General features: G+C 43.1%; 1 protein-coding gene across 1 annotated transcript in view; it reads right to left on the minus strand.

The window, feature by feature from the left end:
- Positions 1–17,062, minus strand: part of st6galnac5a (ST6 (alpha-N-acetyl-neuraminyl-2,3-beta-galactosyl-1,3)-N-acetylgalactosaminide alpha-2,6-sialyltransferase 5a) — a 119,646-nt gene extending 102,584 nt beyond the window's left edge. Inside the window, exons 1-2 of the mRNA XM_067990918.1 lie at positions 16,972–17,062; positions 381–539 (exon numbers count right to left, since the gene is read on the minus strand). Coding sequence (XP_067847019.1) covers positions 381–539; positions 16,972–17,062 — 250 coding nt within the window. The remainder of the gene's footprint in view (positions 1–380; positions 540–16,971) is intronic.
- Positions 17,063–17,283: the final 221 nt, after the last annotated feature.

A 17,283-nucleotide genomic window follows, 5' to 3' on the forward strand; every position in this document is an offset into this window, starting at 1 on the left:
GGAAGCCCTGTCTGCTCTCAAGGGTGGACATAAAAGGTCCCATGGCACTATTTCGAAGAAGAGCAGGGGAGTTGTCCCTGGTCCTGGCCAATATTTACTCCTCAACCGACTAAAACAGATTATCTGGTCATTATCTTATTGCTGTTTGTGGGACCTTGCTGCGTACAAATTGGCTGCCTTGTTTCCCTACATCACAACAGAGACTACATTTCAAAAGTACTTAATGGGCTTTATGAGGTCATGAAAGGCCCTATATAAATGCAAGTTCTTTCTTTTTCTCTTTCTTTAGGAGCCGAAGGGGTATTGACAACTTTTGTGTCTTTGGCCAAGATGGGGTATCTGGGTTAACCTGTCAAAATGATTGTGGGCCGTTGCAATACCTGCCTCTAGATCGGAGATGGGTGACTCTGGAGCTCCCCTACAGGCCCACAGGTCGACCATGTCCTGAACACATAAACAACCGTGCTCCCCGGCTTTGAGACGAGGAGACAGTGGCCTTCGGTTTGGGCTCACAGGAGTTCCATTCCACTGCACTTGCTCTAGTGGAATGGACACATTGGAGTCAAGTTTCAGCCGTCTCGACTCTAAGCTCTGGAATTCCCTCCCTAAACCTCTTTGCCTCTCTACCCTTCTCCCCTCCTTCACATTGCTCCTTAAAACTTACTTCTTTGACCAAGCTTTTGGTCACCTATCCCAATATTTTGTCGAATTTTGTCTGATAACACTCCTGTGAAGCACCTTGGGATGTTTTCCTATGTTAAAGGCGCTATATAAATGCAAGTTGTTGTTATTAAATTGCATATAAAGCCCAGTTGAATACAAGGAAGCACACTGCCGTCCCTAATGAAGGATATCAAAGCCAGTTTAGAAATTCTCACGAGGTAGTCTTGCAGTGGTTTCTGGCCCAGATGCAGCCTGCCCTTGTGTTTATCATCTCAGGAGCATGATGTGCTGCAATCTGTTGGTAATTGTGATGAGGTTATGTGAGGTTATTGCCTGAGTACCTTATTTTAGACAGCATTGAATCATTAAAATTTACCGGCTCCCACAGTCCAATATCCCAAAGCCCAGAGATTTCTTCACACAACACTCGATTTTAAGCAAAAAGAAAGAAAAACTTGCATTTATATAGCCCTTGTCACGACCTCAGGACGTCCCAAAGTGCTTTGCAGCCAATGAAGTAGTTTAAGAAAAACTGGCTGCAGTTCAAATTTTTGTACCAAACTTAACTCAATATACAATGTCGCAGTTTTTTGTAATTTACAGACTTGAGGGAGGAATAATTCAAACTTAAACAAGGCTGTGTGATCACTTCAGTTTATATATAACTGATTGTTCAGATCTAAAAAAGGAACTGTCCAATTCAGGAAGTTCAGCTAATTATTTCTGAGATATAAAAAGTAGTTGTTCTATTTGAATCTGAGAGTCAGTCTGAACATTTCTGAAATCAAGAAGGAGAATCAATATGAAAATCTGACAGAAGGAACCGATCAGTTTGAAACTTCTGACAGATAGTCTAGATTTGTATCGACTCCTGCAATGATAAATAAATAAACTCCGATGCTCTCCAGGCCGGCCTCCCACCTTGCACCCTCAGTAAACGTGAGCTCATCCAAAACTCTGCCGCCCATATCCTAACTCGCACCCAGTCCCGTCCATCCATCACCCCTGTGCCCGCTGACCTAAACTGGCTCCCGGTCCGAAAACGCCTCGATTTTAAAAATTCTCATCCTTGTGTTCAAATCCTTCCATGGTCTCGCCCCTCCCCATCTCTGTCACCTCGCTCCAGCCCTACAACCCTCTGAGATCTCTGCGCTTCTCCAATTCTGGCCTACTGCGCATCTCCGATTTTAATCTCTCCACCATTGGCGGCCGTGCATTCAGCTGCCTAGGCCCCAAGTTCTGGAATTCCCTCCCTAAACCTCTCCGTCTCTCTACCTTTCTCTCCTCCTTTAAAATGCTCCTTAAAACCTACCTCTTTGACCAAGCTTTTGGTCACCTGTCCTAATATCTCTTTAGCTACATCATTAAATAAATTTAAAACAGAAACAGAAATAGACAGTTTCCTAGAAGTAAAGGGAATTAGGGGTTACGGGGAGCGGGCAGGAAATTGGACATGATTTTAGATTTGAGGTTAGGACCAGATCAGCCATGATCTTATTGAATGGCGGAGCAGGCTCGAGGGGCCGATTGGCCCACTCCTGCTCCTATTTCTTATGTTCTTATGTAACTCGGTATTAAATTTAGTCTGATTACGCTCCTGTGAAGCACCTTGGAATGTTTTAACTACAATAAAGGTGCAACATAAATGCAAGTTGTTGTTGTTGAAAAGAAAGACTGTAATATAAAAGTTATTTATAAAGGGTTACCTTTGCACTTAGAGTTGTGATCCTTTTATTGCTTTTCCACTTGAGTTAGGTGGAAGGACGTTTAATGTAAATATATAACTGTACTCTGTGTCTGCTATTTATTCAATTGTTTGTCTTGTGTTAAATGAATTTGCTTAGTAGTCTTAAACTTAAAATGAGGTCAGAAGGAGTGGTGTTCTATTCACTCGTTGAAGGTGAGGCAGATCTTACAATCGGATAAGACCAGTAGCTAAAAGTAATTAACAGACATGGTTTTTTTGTCCTGGGTGTATTATGGAAAGCTTACCTACATCTCAAATGTATGGAATGACCGAGAGTGATCGAAGATGCAGGAGCCAAAATAATCTAGAATACAATCATAGAATCATACAGATAGAGGCCATTTGGCCCATTAGGCCTGTGCTAGCTCTTTGAAAGAACTATCCGAATAGTCCCATTCCCCCTGTTCTTTTCCCATAGTCTTGCAAATTTTTCCTTTTCAAGTATATATTCAATTACCTACTATTGAATCTGCTTCCACCACCCTTTCAGGCAGTGCAGTCCAGATTGTAGAAGGGTGGAAAAGAGACAAAAATGTAACAAACACCATAAAAAAAACCAGATTCAATCTTGTTTTTGTGCTCTTACTGTGCACATTTGCCTACATAAATCGCTGCACTTCAAGGTAGTTCATTGTATGTGAAGCGCTTTGAGACATTAGGTAGATTTGATAAAGTGCAATATTAACGTAAGCTTTTTTTTTATTCCACTGCAGTCTGCATTTATATTTGACTTTAATTTATCCCCCTTTTTTAAAAATGTGCTATACACCATTTTCTGGACCTGCTCCAAACTCTCTGCCAACACCAATCTTGCACTGCCCTTTTGACAGGTGCCTCGAGGACTCAGCGTGACTCCTTGGAAATTCTCCCCTTCATCCTTCACAGTGGGGTGCAGTTCAGATTTGCTCTCTGCCTCCCTCTGACAGCCTTGCCAACATTCAAGAAACACTTCCCACCTTCCCATAGCAGAGGTCATTGGCTGACTGCTTGAATCAAGGGAGGTAGGGGAAGGAAATTAGAGTCCACTAAAGCATAGAATTATACAGTACAGAAGGAGGCCATTCAGCCCGCTGTGCCTGTTCTGGCTCTTTGAAAGTAGGGGATTAAGTAGGGCAAAGCAGGAGTTAATGGTGGACTGGGGGGGGGGGTAGTGCAGGGGAGGAGGGAGGAGTCTGATGAAAGTATAATTAGACGTGGACTTCAGATGGAATGGGGTTGATGGTCTTTTCTTACTCTGAATTTTCTGATGATCTATTTTAATTAAACCTATGCGTTGCATCTCCTTTCTTTCCATTCGTTGCATTTGGAATTGTTCTTGGCATTGTATGATTGTTGTAACACTAGCCACTTGCTCCTGACACAAAGTAGAGTTCAGTGTACTGTTTGTGTCAGTCTTGGCTCAGCTGGTAATGCTCTTGCCTCTATAATCCAAAGATCATGGGTTCAAGCCTGGCAATTAAACACATTAGCCTTGAAATTTGGGAGGTTGGGAGGTCCTATTAGACCCTTCGGAGCCCATTTTCTGCCTAAAAAATGGGTGCTGTGCACTCCAATTTCTAGGCCGCTATCTTATGGGACCAGCCGGATGGTTTATAGTCTTTCCTTGTCCAACACCTCCACGCGTTTTTGAATTAGTTCATTTAAACTAAATGGTACAATTTTAAAGGGGGTGCAGGAACAGAGAGTCCTGGGGGTGTATGCACACAAGTCTTTGAAACTGGCAGGACAAGTTTAGAAGACAGTTAAAAAAGCATATGGGATCCTTGGCTTTATTAATAGAGGCATAGAGTACAAACGCAAGGAAGTTATGCTAAACCTTTATAAAACACAGGTTAGGCCTCAGCTGGAGTATTGTGTTCAATTCTGGACACCACACTTTAGGAAGAATGTCAAGACCTTAGAGAGGGTGCAGAAGAGATTTACTAGAATGATACCAGATATGAGGGACTTCAGTTATGTGGAGAGACTGGAGAAGCTGGGGTTGTTCTCCTTAGGTTAAGAGAGGTTAAGAGGTGATTTGATAGAGGTGTTCAAAATCATGAAAGGTTTTGATAGAGTAAATAAGGACAAACTGTTTCCAGTGGCAGAAGGGTCGGTAACCAGAGGACACAGATTTAAGATGATTGGCAAAAGAACCAGACGGAACACGAGGAATGTTCTTTTTTATGCAGCAAGTTGTTATGATCTGGAATGCACTGCCTGAAAGGTGGAAGCAGATTCAATAATAACTTTCAAAAGGGAATTGGATAAATACTTGAAGGGAAAAAATAATATAGCTCTGGGGAAAGAGCAGGGGAGTGGGCCTAATTGAATAGCTCTACCAAAGAGACGACACAGGCACAATGGGCTGAATGACCTTCTTCTGTGCTGCATCATTTTATAATTCTATGAAACTTCTCATATTTACAGTTTCAAAATATGACCTCGATCCATGGCGATTGCTTAACACAACTTTAGCTATAAGCAGGGTCTTGTTTCATAGCAACAAATTGGTTCCAATCTTTTGCTAATGAAGTTAACCCCGCAGTAATCCTTCCTCGCCCTGGTGTGCAGTGTGGGTGGGATTATATTTCTGCTGCTGCTGCGCACTGAATTTCTGAACAATATTCACAGCATCAATTGCCCCTGCGGCCATCAAGAATGAACTTGATGCCAAATTCATGAAGCTGACCTAAAATATTAAAGTATAATTCTTGTAATATATGACATCTAAATGTAATTTGTAAATGTGGCTGCTGCTATTGTGGGCAACTTGAGACGATCGGATCCATATTAAATGGTTTGTAGAATTTTTCAAGATATGCTCACTTGTATAAGTATAGAATTCCCCTGCACTTTATTGTACTGCTGTACCTTTTTAGAATTAGTGCTATTTTCTTCTCTCCTCAGTCATTTTCCCATTAATAGATAAAAGCTATTGCGAAATCAGGCTGAATCAGACTGTTCGCAACCTCGGTATCTGAATTGACCCTCAGCTGAGCTTCTGACCCCATATCCTCTCCATCATCAAGACTGCCTACTTCCAACTCTGTAATATCGCTAGTCTCTGTCCCTGTCTCAGCCCATCAGCTGCTGAAACCCTCATCCATGCTTTTGTTACCTCCAGACTTGACTATTCCAATACTCTCCTGGTTGGCCTCCCATATTCCACTTTAGCTCATCCAAAACTCTGCTGCCCTTATCCTAAATCACACCAAGTCCCCCATCACCCCTCTGCTTGCTGATCTACATTGGATCCTGGTCCACCAAGGCCTCAAATTTAAAATTCTGATCCTTGTGTTCAAGTGTGTTCCAACCTGTTCCAAGCTCAAGTCATCTGGAGATGTGTTTCCAAAAGGGTAAAAGTGATGGAGCCTCAGTTTGTAGGAAGGCTCACTGAGGCTGCACTCATAATCCTCTGTTGGTCAAGGGGCAATCGCTGCCAAGAAAGAACTTGCATTCATGCAGAGACTCATCATTCCCTCAGGACATCCCAAAGCGCTTTACAACAAGTGGATTACATTTAAAGTTCAGTCACTGTTCCTATGTGGGCAAACAAGTCAGTCAGATTGCACACAGCAAAGTCCCACAAACAGCAAGTCAATGAATGACCAGGCAAGTCTGCGTTTTGATAGTTTTGATTAAGGGATACCAGTGGAACTCAGTACCCTTCTTCAAATACTGCCATGGGATCTTATATGACCATCTGAGTCGGCAGAAAGAACCTCAACACAATTACTCATCCGAAAGATAGCACCTCCGACATTCCAGTGCTCCCTCAGTAGGGCGCTGAAGTGTCAGCCTAGATAATGTGCTTGAACTCACAACCTTCCGACTCAGAGGTTAGAATGCTACCAACTGAGTCAAACTGTAGAATACAAAGAGCGGCCAAAAAGACCCGTTATACTTTGGGCTTCAAATTGCTCACCAGCAGAGAACGCAAACAAGCACACAGCTCTTCTCCCCCAGTGGCTATTTTTTTAATGTTAGGGAAGCATGATTGGAAGGATCAGTCTTCCCCTAACATTGAAAAGACTCTCCGGTAAGTTATTAAAGTGGTGAGGAGACCAGTCCAGCCTGAGCACTTTATAAACCTAGCTTTACATCCAGCTCCACAGAGTATCAAGAACCGAGTGGGGCGAGAATGGCCACCTGGGAGGTCTTGAACTTCTTGACCTTAGTGTGCTACTGAGTCAGATCAGAACCTGACTTCAGAGTTATACTGCCATTTTTGCGCTGCTACACTCTCCAACCTTCAAAAGCACCCGTATAACTGCAATCTTTCAGAAGGGAAAGTCGTGCTTGACCAACCTTATTGAATTCTTTGAAGAAGTAACAGAAAGAGTAGACAAGGGTAATGTAGTAGATGTAATATATTTGGATTTTCAAAAGGCCTTTGATAAGGTCCCGTAATGTAGACTCATGGCTAAGGTCAGAGCATGTGGAGTCAGGGGACAGGTAGCAGAATGGATAGCAAACTGGCTACAAAACAGAAAACAGAGAGTAGGGGTTAGCCACTCAGACCGGCAAAAGATGGAAAGTGGTGTTCCACAGGGATCGGTGCTGGGACCACTATTGTTCACAATTTACATTAACGATTTGGATTCAGGAATCGGAAGTACAATTTCAAAATTTGTGGACGACACTAAAGCACTAGGGGTCATTTCTAGAGAAATAGAATTTAAAAGTAAAGAAGTTATGTTAAACTAGTATAGAACCTTGGCTACACCACATATGGAGTATTGTGCACAGTTCTGGTCTCCATATTATCGAAATTGTATAGTGGCATTGGAGAGGGTGAAAAAAGATTCACAAGGATGATACCAGAACTGAGAGGCTATCCTTATCAGGAAAGGCTGAACAGGCTGCAACTCTTTTCTCTAGAAAAGAGAAGACTGAGGGTGACCTGATAGAGGTCTTTAAAATAATGAAAGGGTTTGATAGGATAGATGTAGAGAAAATGTTTCCACTTGTGGGAGAGTCCAAAACTAGTGGTCATAAATATAAAATAGTTGCTAACAAATCCAATAGGGAATTCAGGAGAAACTTCTTTATTCAAAGAGTGGTAAGAATGTGGAACGTGCTACTACAAGGAGCAGTTGAAGCAAATAACATAGATGCATTTAAGGGGAAGCTAGATAAGCACAAGAGGGAGAAAGGAATAAAAGGGTATCCTGATAGGGTTAGATGAAGTAGGGAGGGAGGAGGCTCGTGTGGAGCATAAATGCCGCATAGACCATTGGGCCGAATGGCCTATTTCTGTGCTGTAGTTTTGATGTAACTCGATGTAAGTCTACGTAGGAAACATAGGAAATCCTGAATGATAAAAGACCAAGGCCCGTCTCGCTTTTGAAGATTGGAGAGTGTACCAGCGCAAAAATGCCAGCAAATCTCTGAAGTTTGACTCCATAATGCACTAAGGTCAAGAAGCCCAAGGCCTTCCAGAAGGCCACCTCGCCCCGTCTAAGTTCAACAATGGATCAGATGCCATGTGATGGATTCAATTGTAAGCCACAATCTTCACTCTAACCTACCACGGCAGTAGAGAATACAAATTCACGAGGAGTTCACCACGAATGAGGGGGTTTAGTTAGGCTAGAGAAACTGGGGCTCTTTTTGTTAGAACAAGGAAAATGAAGAGGAGATCTGATAAACCGATTCAAAATTATGAGACGTTTTGATCAGGTAAATATGGGAAAATTACTTTCACGAGTTGTTGACATATTAGCTAGAGGGCATAAATAAAAGATAATTACCAAAAGAACAAAGGGAGAGGGTAGGAGACTTTAAATAAAAAACATGCAGAAGTTTGTTTGGCTTTTTGGCAACCAAAGGTATTAAGGGATATGTGCCAAAGGCAAGTATATGGAGTTAGATCACAGATCAGCCATGGCGTAGCAGGCACGAGGGGCTGAATGGCCTACTCCTGTTCCTATATTTCCTATGTTTCCCATTGAATGCCTCACCACAAACAGTGGTGGAACCAGAATGGGTAATAACTTTCGAAGGGGAAGTGGATAAATATTTTGAAAAGAAAAGTTTAAAAGGATATGGGGATAGGACAGGGGAATGGAACTAAGCGGATAGCTTGTTCACAGAGCTGGCACAGGCATGATGGGCTGAATGACCTCCTTCTGTGCCGTAAAATTCTATGATTCTAGGGTAAACCTAACAAATGTTGCAGCAGTTCCTTTACCAGTCTATTCCCAGTTGCACAGTGTCCAAGGACTTTATAGATTTCCGACTGAACTATGTACCAATTTGCCTCCTGATGTATAGATGGTTATTATTACTTCATTCTAATCTTATTTCAGTTAAAAGTGATCTAAATTTTATGGCAATAATATTGTTAATAATCCAACTCAAATGTACTTACATTTGGAATCAAATTGTAAATTAGAATTTGGCCACTTGGTTATTAGCCCAAATGAACCTGTTGAAAGTGTGCCTCAGTTACATTAGGTTACCTTAACCATCTTTGTTTTAAGAGCCCATGGCACCCGACTTAAATGTTCAACAAATGATTTCGAAAACACTGGGTTTATTCAATCCAAGTTCATTAAGTTGACTTGGAATTGGCTAAGATCATCGTCAGGAAGGGAATGCTTTAACACAGCGTCTTAAAAAAACTAAAGAAAAGTAAACATAATCTTTAACCGCCTGAAATATTCATGCTGGCACTATTTCTGACCTTAGATGTCAGCCAATATGACGTTTCTCCCAAAGGGCCTCATTACGGAAGCTGTTTAAAATACAGGAAACCGAACCATTTCAACACTGCATCTGCTAATGGTACTAAACTCTTCCAGCTTCCCTATGTTAGGATTCAGACTTCACCAGTCTCACATCTTCCCCGTCTGTCTCTGTAACTTGCTTGTCATTTGTCCATTCACCAAATTCCCTAAGGCTGACAGCGTCAAGTCTTTTGACCGACCTCTGTTCTGCGGTCCATAGCCATTTGGGCCAGGCATTACCCATTCCTTGGCGAAGTGTAATTATGTTTAAATAAAGTCTCCAAAGGTAAGTTGATTGGAACGCAAGCCCTTTTTTGATAGTCCACTAAAACTCTTCTGGGCACTCGTTAGATGGCCCTTTGTTGATCAGAGGCTGCCAAAATTGCATCAAAAGAAAGAAAGACTTGCTTTTACAGAGCACCTTTCATGACCTCAGGACGTCCCAAAGCGCTTATAAAGCCAATGACTTACTTTCAAAGTGTAGTCGCTGTTGTAATGTAGGAAACACAGCAGCCAATTTGCGCACAGAAAGGTCCCACAAACAGCAATGCGATAATGACCAGATAATCTGTTTTAGTGATGTTGGTTGAGGGATAAATATTGGCCAAAACACCGGGGAGAACTCCCCTGCTCTTCTTCAAATAGTGTCGTGGGATCATTTACGTTCACCTGAGAGGGCAGACAGGGCCTCGGTTTAAAGTCTCATCCAAAGGATGGCACCTCCGACAACGCAGCACTGCAGTACTGCACTGGAGTGTCAGCCTAGATTTTGTGCTCAAATCACTGGAGTGGGACTTAAATCCACAACCTTCTGAGTCGGAGGTGAGAGTGCTACCAACTGAGCTGAGGCTGACACCTTAACAACTTAACATCAGACAACTAAAGTGCGAGCACACACTACCACTGGCTCTGACACGTTCACAGAACACATGTTCCTTGTAGTCAGATTTTGACAAGAATTCTGTGGGTAAATCTTATTATTTCAGTTCCATTTCATGGAGAGTAATGTCTTCATTACAACTTGTTATTATCTCTGAGCCAATGCTTCCAATATAAAACTGCAGTAACTTAATTTTAGAAGTAGCATGTGTGCCATCGTCAGATTAATGTTGTTTTTTTAATTTACTTGAGGAGTAAAATGAATTACAGGATCATCGATCATTGCTGAAGTCAACATATGAATCATTCGTTAGAAGACAAATGTCAGAAATCACTCATAAAGAAAAGTTGTCTGAAGCTTCCCCATTAGTTCAACAAACACTAACTTGCATTTATATAGCACCAGGAACGCGTCAAGGCCCTTCACAAGAAGATGTCAAGAGAGTAGATGCCAAGCCAAGAAAAGAGAGATTAGAAGGGGTGACTAGAAGCTTCATCAAAGAGATGGGTTTTAAAGAAGATGCATAAAGAAGTGAGAGAGAAAGGTGGGAGAGCAGACCAGTTCAGACCTAGGTGGCTGAAAGCTCTGTCATCAATGGTAGGGCCCGGAGATGGGGGGATACATGAGAGGAATGGAGAATTCAGGAGGATGGGGTGGGGGGAATGTAGGACTGGAGGAGTTTGTGGTTACAGGTGTCAGCTGGCATGCCGGCATAGACCAGTTTTAAACATTTTTTTTATTCATTCATGCAATGTGGCCAGCATTTATTGCCCATCCCTAATTGCCCTTGAGAAGGTGGTGGTGAGCTGCCTTCTTGAACCGCTGCAGTCCGTGTGGTGAAGGTTCTCCCACAGTGCTGTCAGGTAGGGAGTTCCAGGATTTTGACCCAGCGACGATGAAGGAACGGTGATATATTTCCAAGTCAGGATGATGGTGTGTGACTTGGAGGGTAACGTGCAGGTGGTGTTGTTCCCATATGCCTGCTGGCCTTGTCCTTCTAGGTGGTAGAGGTCGCGGGTTTGGGAGGTGCTGTCGAAGAAGCCTTGGCGAGTTGTTGCAGTGCATCCTGTGGATGGTGCACACTGCAGCCACGGTGCACCGGTGGTGAAGGAAGTGAATGTTTAGGGTGGTGGATGGGGTGCCAATCAAGCGGGCTGCTTTGTCTTGGATGGTGTCGAGCTTCTTGAGTGTTGTTGGAGCTGCACTCATCCAGGCAAGTGGAGAGTATTCCATCACACTTGTGCCTTGTAAATGGTGGAAAGGCTTTGGGGAGTCAGAAGGTGAGTCATTTGCCGCAGAATACCCAGCCTCTGACCTGCTCTTGTAGCCACAGTATTTATGTGGTTGGTCTAGTTAAGTTTCTGTTCAATGGTGACCCCCAGGATGTTGATGGTGGGGGATTCGGCGATGGTAATGCCGTTGAATGCCAAGGGGAGGTGGTTAGACTCTCTCTCTTGTTGGAGATGGTCATTGCCTGGCACTTGTGTGGTGCGAATGTTACTTGCTACTTATGAGCCCAAGCCTGGATGTTGTCCAGGTCTTGCTGCATGCAGGCACGGACTGCTTCATTATTTGAGGGGATGCAAATAGAACTGAACACTGTGCAATTGGGCTGAATGGCCTGTTTCTGTGCTCTAGTTTCGATGTAATCCAATGTAATTCAATGTAAATTTTTCCTTTTTAAGTATTTATCCAATTCCCTTTTGAAAGTTACTATTGAATCTGCTTCCATCACCCTTTCAGGAAGAGCATTCCAGATCATAACAACTTGCTGCGTAAAATGTTTATCTCCTTATCTCCCCTCTGCTTCTTTAGCCAATTATCTCTGGTTACCGACCCTCCTGCCAGTGGAAACATTTTCTCCTTATTTACTCTTCATAATTTTGAACACTTGGGTTAGGGAAGGGGAAAAATAAATTAGGCAGGTTTTCCATGTAACTTCGCTGGGAAATATGCAGTTGTAGATTTTGGGAGATAACAGGGTTGATACTCGGGTGAGACATGTAGTGATTTTCAAATTTCTCTGTGTTGGAACTTCTGTAAATATTAACACACTTCCAGAGACCATCAAAGAAGTGATTCACTTCCATGTGATATTCTGTTTTAGTTTTCAAAAAGCAACAATAGCTACTCAAAAGGAAAACACTGCTATCAGAGTTGTCAGTCCTGGTTCAGTTGGTAGCACTTTCACTGCTGAGTTAGAAGGTTGTGGATTCAAGTCCCACTCCAGAGACTTGTACACAAGATTTAGGCTGACACTCCAGTGCAGTACTGAGGGGACACTACACTGTCAGCGTTGCCGTCTTTCGGATGAGACGATAACCAAGACCACATCTGCCCTCTCAGGTGGATGTAAAAGGTCCCAAGGCACTATTTTAATGAAGAGTAGGGGCTTTCTCCCTGGTATCCTGGACAATATTTATCCTTCAACTAACATCACTAAAACAGATGATCTGTTCATTATCTCATTGCTGTTTGTGGGAGCTTGTTGAGCGCAAATTGGCTGCCGCGTTTCCTACATTACAACAGTGATTACACTTCAAAAGTATTTCATTGGCTGTAAAGCGCTTTGAGACGCCTTGAGGTTGTGAAAGGCACTATATAAATGCAAGTTTTTCTTTCTTATTGTAGAACACACGTTTCATTAGTATACAGGAAGAGAAATAACATACTAATAAGCCAAGTAAGGAGAAATTCAGAAGGATAAGATCAAATGGGCCTTTTTTTTAATCCAAAATAATCTAGTGAGAACCCCTCAGTTGAATTACGGACTGGAGTCTCAGTTTGGCTCCTTAGGCAACATTCTTGCCAGAAGGTTGTGGGTTCAAGCCCGACTCCAGGCCTTAACCACACAATCTAGGCTGATACTTCAGTGTAGTACTAAGGGACCCCCCCCCCCGCCCCCCCCGCATCTTCCTGTGGATCCTGATGTGAAAACGTATAGTGGAAGCTTGCACCTAGAGAATGCCAAGTTACCTCTCAACCCCTCCACTGCCTCTGTGTTGTCAGATTGCTTGTTTGTGAAGCACAGATTCCTCCAGTTAGATGTTGGGAAGACTGAAATCATGGTCTTCGGACCATGCCATGACTCTGTAATCTTCCATCCCCCTCCCTGGCCGTTGTCTCAGGCTGAACTAGACTGTTTGCAATCTCACTCTCGTATCCGACCCCAAGCTGAGCTTCCGATCCCATAACTTCTGTACCCAGAGACTGGTTAGAATGTGGAACTCGCTACCATAAGGAGTGATTGAGGTGAATAGCATAGATGCATTTAAGGGGAGGCTGGATAAATACATGAGGGAGAAAGGAATAAAGGGTTGAATATAGTAGGGAGGGAGAAGGCTCATGTGGAACCCTATAATAAACACCCACATGGACCTGTTGGGCCGAATGGCCTGTTTCTGTGCTGTACATTCAATGCAATTCTATGCCATTTTTCTACATTAAAACAGTGACTGCACTTTAAATGTACATTGTCTGTAAAGCGCTTTGGGACATCCTGAGGTCGTGAAAGTCGCTATATAAATGCAACTTCTTTCTTCATATACTCTCTAGTACAAAGACCACCTACTCCCATCTCTGTAACATTGCCTGCCTCAGTCCATCTACCGCTGAAACCCTCATCCATGTCTTTGTCACCTCCAGATCTAACTATTCCAATGCTCTCCCAGCCAGACTCCCATCCTGCACTCTCTGTAAATGTCTGCTCATCCAGAACTCTGCTGCTAATATCTTATCCAGCACCAAGTCCTGCTCACCCACCATCCTGTTTTCTGTTTTAATTTTAGATGTTCTGCTTTTGCAACTTGTCTTTTGTTTTCCCTATCTCTATTTTCTGCCTTTTTGAAAAAGAGAGAAAAAGAGCTTGTATTTATATAGCACCTTTCCTGACTTCAGGATGTCCCAAAGTGCTTTAGAGCCAATTAAATACTTTTGAAGTGTAGTCACTGTTGCAATATAAAAAAACGCAGCAGCCAATTTGCGCACAGCAAGCTCCCACAAACATCAATGTGATAATGGCCAGATAATCTGTTTTAGTGATGTCAGTTGAAGGATAAATATTGACCAGGACAACAGAGAAAGCTGCCCTGCTCTTCTTCGAAATAGTGCCTTGGGATCTTTTACGTTCATCTGAGAAGGCAGATGGGGCCTCGGTTTAACATCTCATCCGAAAGACGGCACCTACAACAGTGCAGCACTCCCTCAGTTCTGCGCTGTAGTGTCAGCCTAGATTATGTCCTCGAGTCTCTCTCACTTTTTATCCTTCTTCTGTCTCACCATCACCTTAGTGCTGGTCATTTAAGCCCTATAATAGTCTTCTACTAAGCAGTTTACAGGTTATTTGACCCATTAACTCTGCCTCTCTGACTTGGTGTATCTGTAACCCTAATCCCTCCCCCTTTTCTCACTATACTTTTTCAACCCAACTAAAATGCTTCTTTATTTTTCAGTCCTATATAATTAATTTTCTGTAATCAACAATTTGAACAGTGCCTTTGGAGGTAATGAGTGCGCTAGATATTGCAAATATAAATGGATTCATTATAAAGTAGATTTAGTAAATATTCATGGATGTTACTCAGAGGAAATATTAAACAATCTATCACATACTATATGTTTTTTGATGTATTTAATGCATTTTGTGCAAATATTGTTTGATAATTGAGTACCACAGCCTGAGGGCGAATACTTACGAATGTTCCATAGTCTTATCGTAAAATGTGGTGAAGCGATAAAAAGGTTAATAGAATGCTTGGATATAGAATACAAATTATGCTGAGAGTTAACCATTAACTGAAACAGAAATGTTAGCAAAGGGAGAGGCTATTCAGCCCAACTTGCCTATGCTGAACTTAGGCTCCTCTTCCGGCCTGATTTTACACAGTTTACACGCATTTTCTCCCCAAATGAATCCAATGTCTTCTTTTCTCCCCGCACCGTTTTATATTCTTCAAGTGATTATCCAGTAGCAAAGCATTCCTTATTCTGGAAACCCTCGGTATGAAAATATCTCTTTTTGTTTCCCCTCTTCACTTATCTAGTGCTTATCTTCAGCTCGTGGCCTCTTGTCTTAGATTGTTTAATTCGTAGGTAAATTGATGTTATAAATCACTGGTTAGGCCTCAGCTGGAGTATCGTGTCCAAGTCTGGCCACCGCACTTTAGGAAGGGTGTCAAGGCCATGGAGAGGGTGCAGAGGAGATTTACTCGAATGGTGCCAGGGATGAGGGACTTCAGTTATGCGGAGAGACTGGAGAAGCCCGGATTCTTCTCCTTAGAGCAGAAATGGTTATGGGGAGATTTAGTAGAGGTGCTCAAAATTATGAAGGGTTTTGATAGAGTAGATAGGGAGAAACTATTTCCACTGGCAGGAGGGTCGGTAACCAGAGGATACAGATTTAAGATAATTGGCAAAAGTTTTTTGTTTATTTGTTCATGGGATTTACGCGGTGCTGGCGAGGCCAGCATTTATTGCCCATCCCTAATTGCCCTTGAGAAGGTGGTGGTGAGCCGCCTTCTTGAACCGTTACAGTCCGTGTGGTGAAGGTTCTCCCACAGTGCTGTTAGGTAGGGAGTTCCAGGATTTTGACCCAGTGACGATGAAGGAACTGCGATGTATTTCCAAGAACCAGAGGGGAGATGAGGAGAATGTTTTTTACGCAGCGAGTTGTAATGATCTGCCTGAAAGCCAGTGGAAGAAGATTCATTAGTAACTTTCGAAAAAGAATTGGACATATACTTGAAAAGGAGAAATTTGGAGGGCTAAAGAGCAGAGGAAGTGGGACCAATTGGATAACTCTTTCAAAAAGCCGGCACAGGCATGATAAGAACATAAGAACATAAGAAATAGGAGCAGGAGTAGGCCATATGGCCCCTCGAGCCTGCTCCGCCATTCAATAAGATCATGGCTGATCTTCGACCTTAACTCCACTTTCCCGTACGATTCCCATATTCCTTGATTCCCCTGGAGTCCAAAAATCTATCCATCTCAGCCTTGAATATACTTAACAACTCAGCCCTCTGGGGTAGAAAATTTCAAAGATTCACAACCCTCTGAGTGAAGAAATTCCTCCTCATCTCAGTCTTAAATGGCCGACCCCTTATCCTGCGACTATGCCCCCTAGTTCTAAACTCTTCAGCCAGGGGAAACAACCTCTCAGCATCTACCCTGTCAAGCCCCCTCGGTATCTTATATGTTTCAATGAGATCACCTCTCATTCTTTTAAACTCCAGAGAGTATAGGCCCATTCTACTCAATCTCTCCTCATGGGACAACCCTCTCATCCCAGGAATCAATCTAGTGAACCTTCGTTGCACCGCCTCTAAGGTAAGTCTATCCTTCCTTAGATAAGGAGACCAAAGCTATACACAGTACTCCAGGTGAAGTCATACCACAATTGCAGCAAGACTTCCTTACTCTTGTACTTCAATCCCCTTGCAATAAAGGCCGACATGTCAATTGCCTTCCTAGTTGCTTGCTGTACCTGCATGTTAACTTTTTGGTTTCTTGTACGAGGACACCCAAATCTCTCTGAACACCAACATTTAATAGTTTCTCACCATTTAAAAAATATTGTTTTTCTATTCTTCCTACCAAAGTGAATAACCTCACGTTTCCCCACATTATACTCCATCTGTCACCTTCCTGCTCACTCACTTAAGCACGTGAACTTTGTGCTGCCTGATACTTACCATGAAATCTCCGTGCAGCAAGCGTAGCCCTCGCTGCTGAGAGGCTGCACGAAGAATGAGGAAGTTGGAAATGGGACGTGCACAGCGCACGTCATCAGCTGCCTGCACTACTTAAAGGCGCAGGCGCATTTCCAATGGCAGATACACAGCCAAGTAGGAGAAGGGAGAATGGCATCACGAGTAGCTGCACCAGCAAGAGAGCGGGCACCAAGATTCTCAGATGATGCTCTGGAGGCCCTGGTGGAAGGTGTGGACCAAAGGACGGCAGGCATGTACCCGCAGGGTGGCCGGTGACCTTCTTGACTACGGCTGCGTAGGCATTGGCGGGCCGTGGCACAGGAGGTGAATGCGAGGAGCATTGCACCATGCACGCGGGTGCAGTGCCGCAAGAAATTTAATGATTTGACACGAGTAGTCAAGGTGAGTGAATGCAAGTGTCAAGTGGTACATCCTACCAACTGCACCAATACTCCATGCACAAACCTCCCGTCACCCACCCACCCACCAACAAACACTGCCATCCATACGCAATGCTGCATCTCAACCACACATAATACCACACTTGCAGGCCACACAACCACCACTCAA

The sequence above is a fragment of the Heptranchias perlo genome, chromosome 9 (assembly GCF_035084215.1).
Source record: "Heptranchias perlo isolate sHepPer1 chromosome 9, sHepPer1.hap1, whole genome shotgun sequence".
Taxonomy (NCBI): Eukaryota; Metazoa; Chordata; class Chondrichthyes; order Hexanchiformes; family Hexanchidae; genus Heptranchias; species Heptranchias perlo.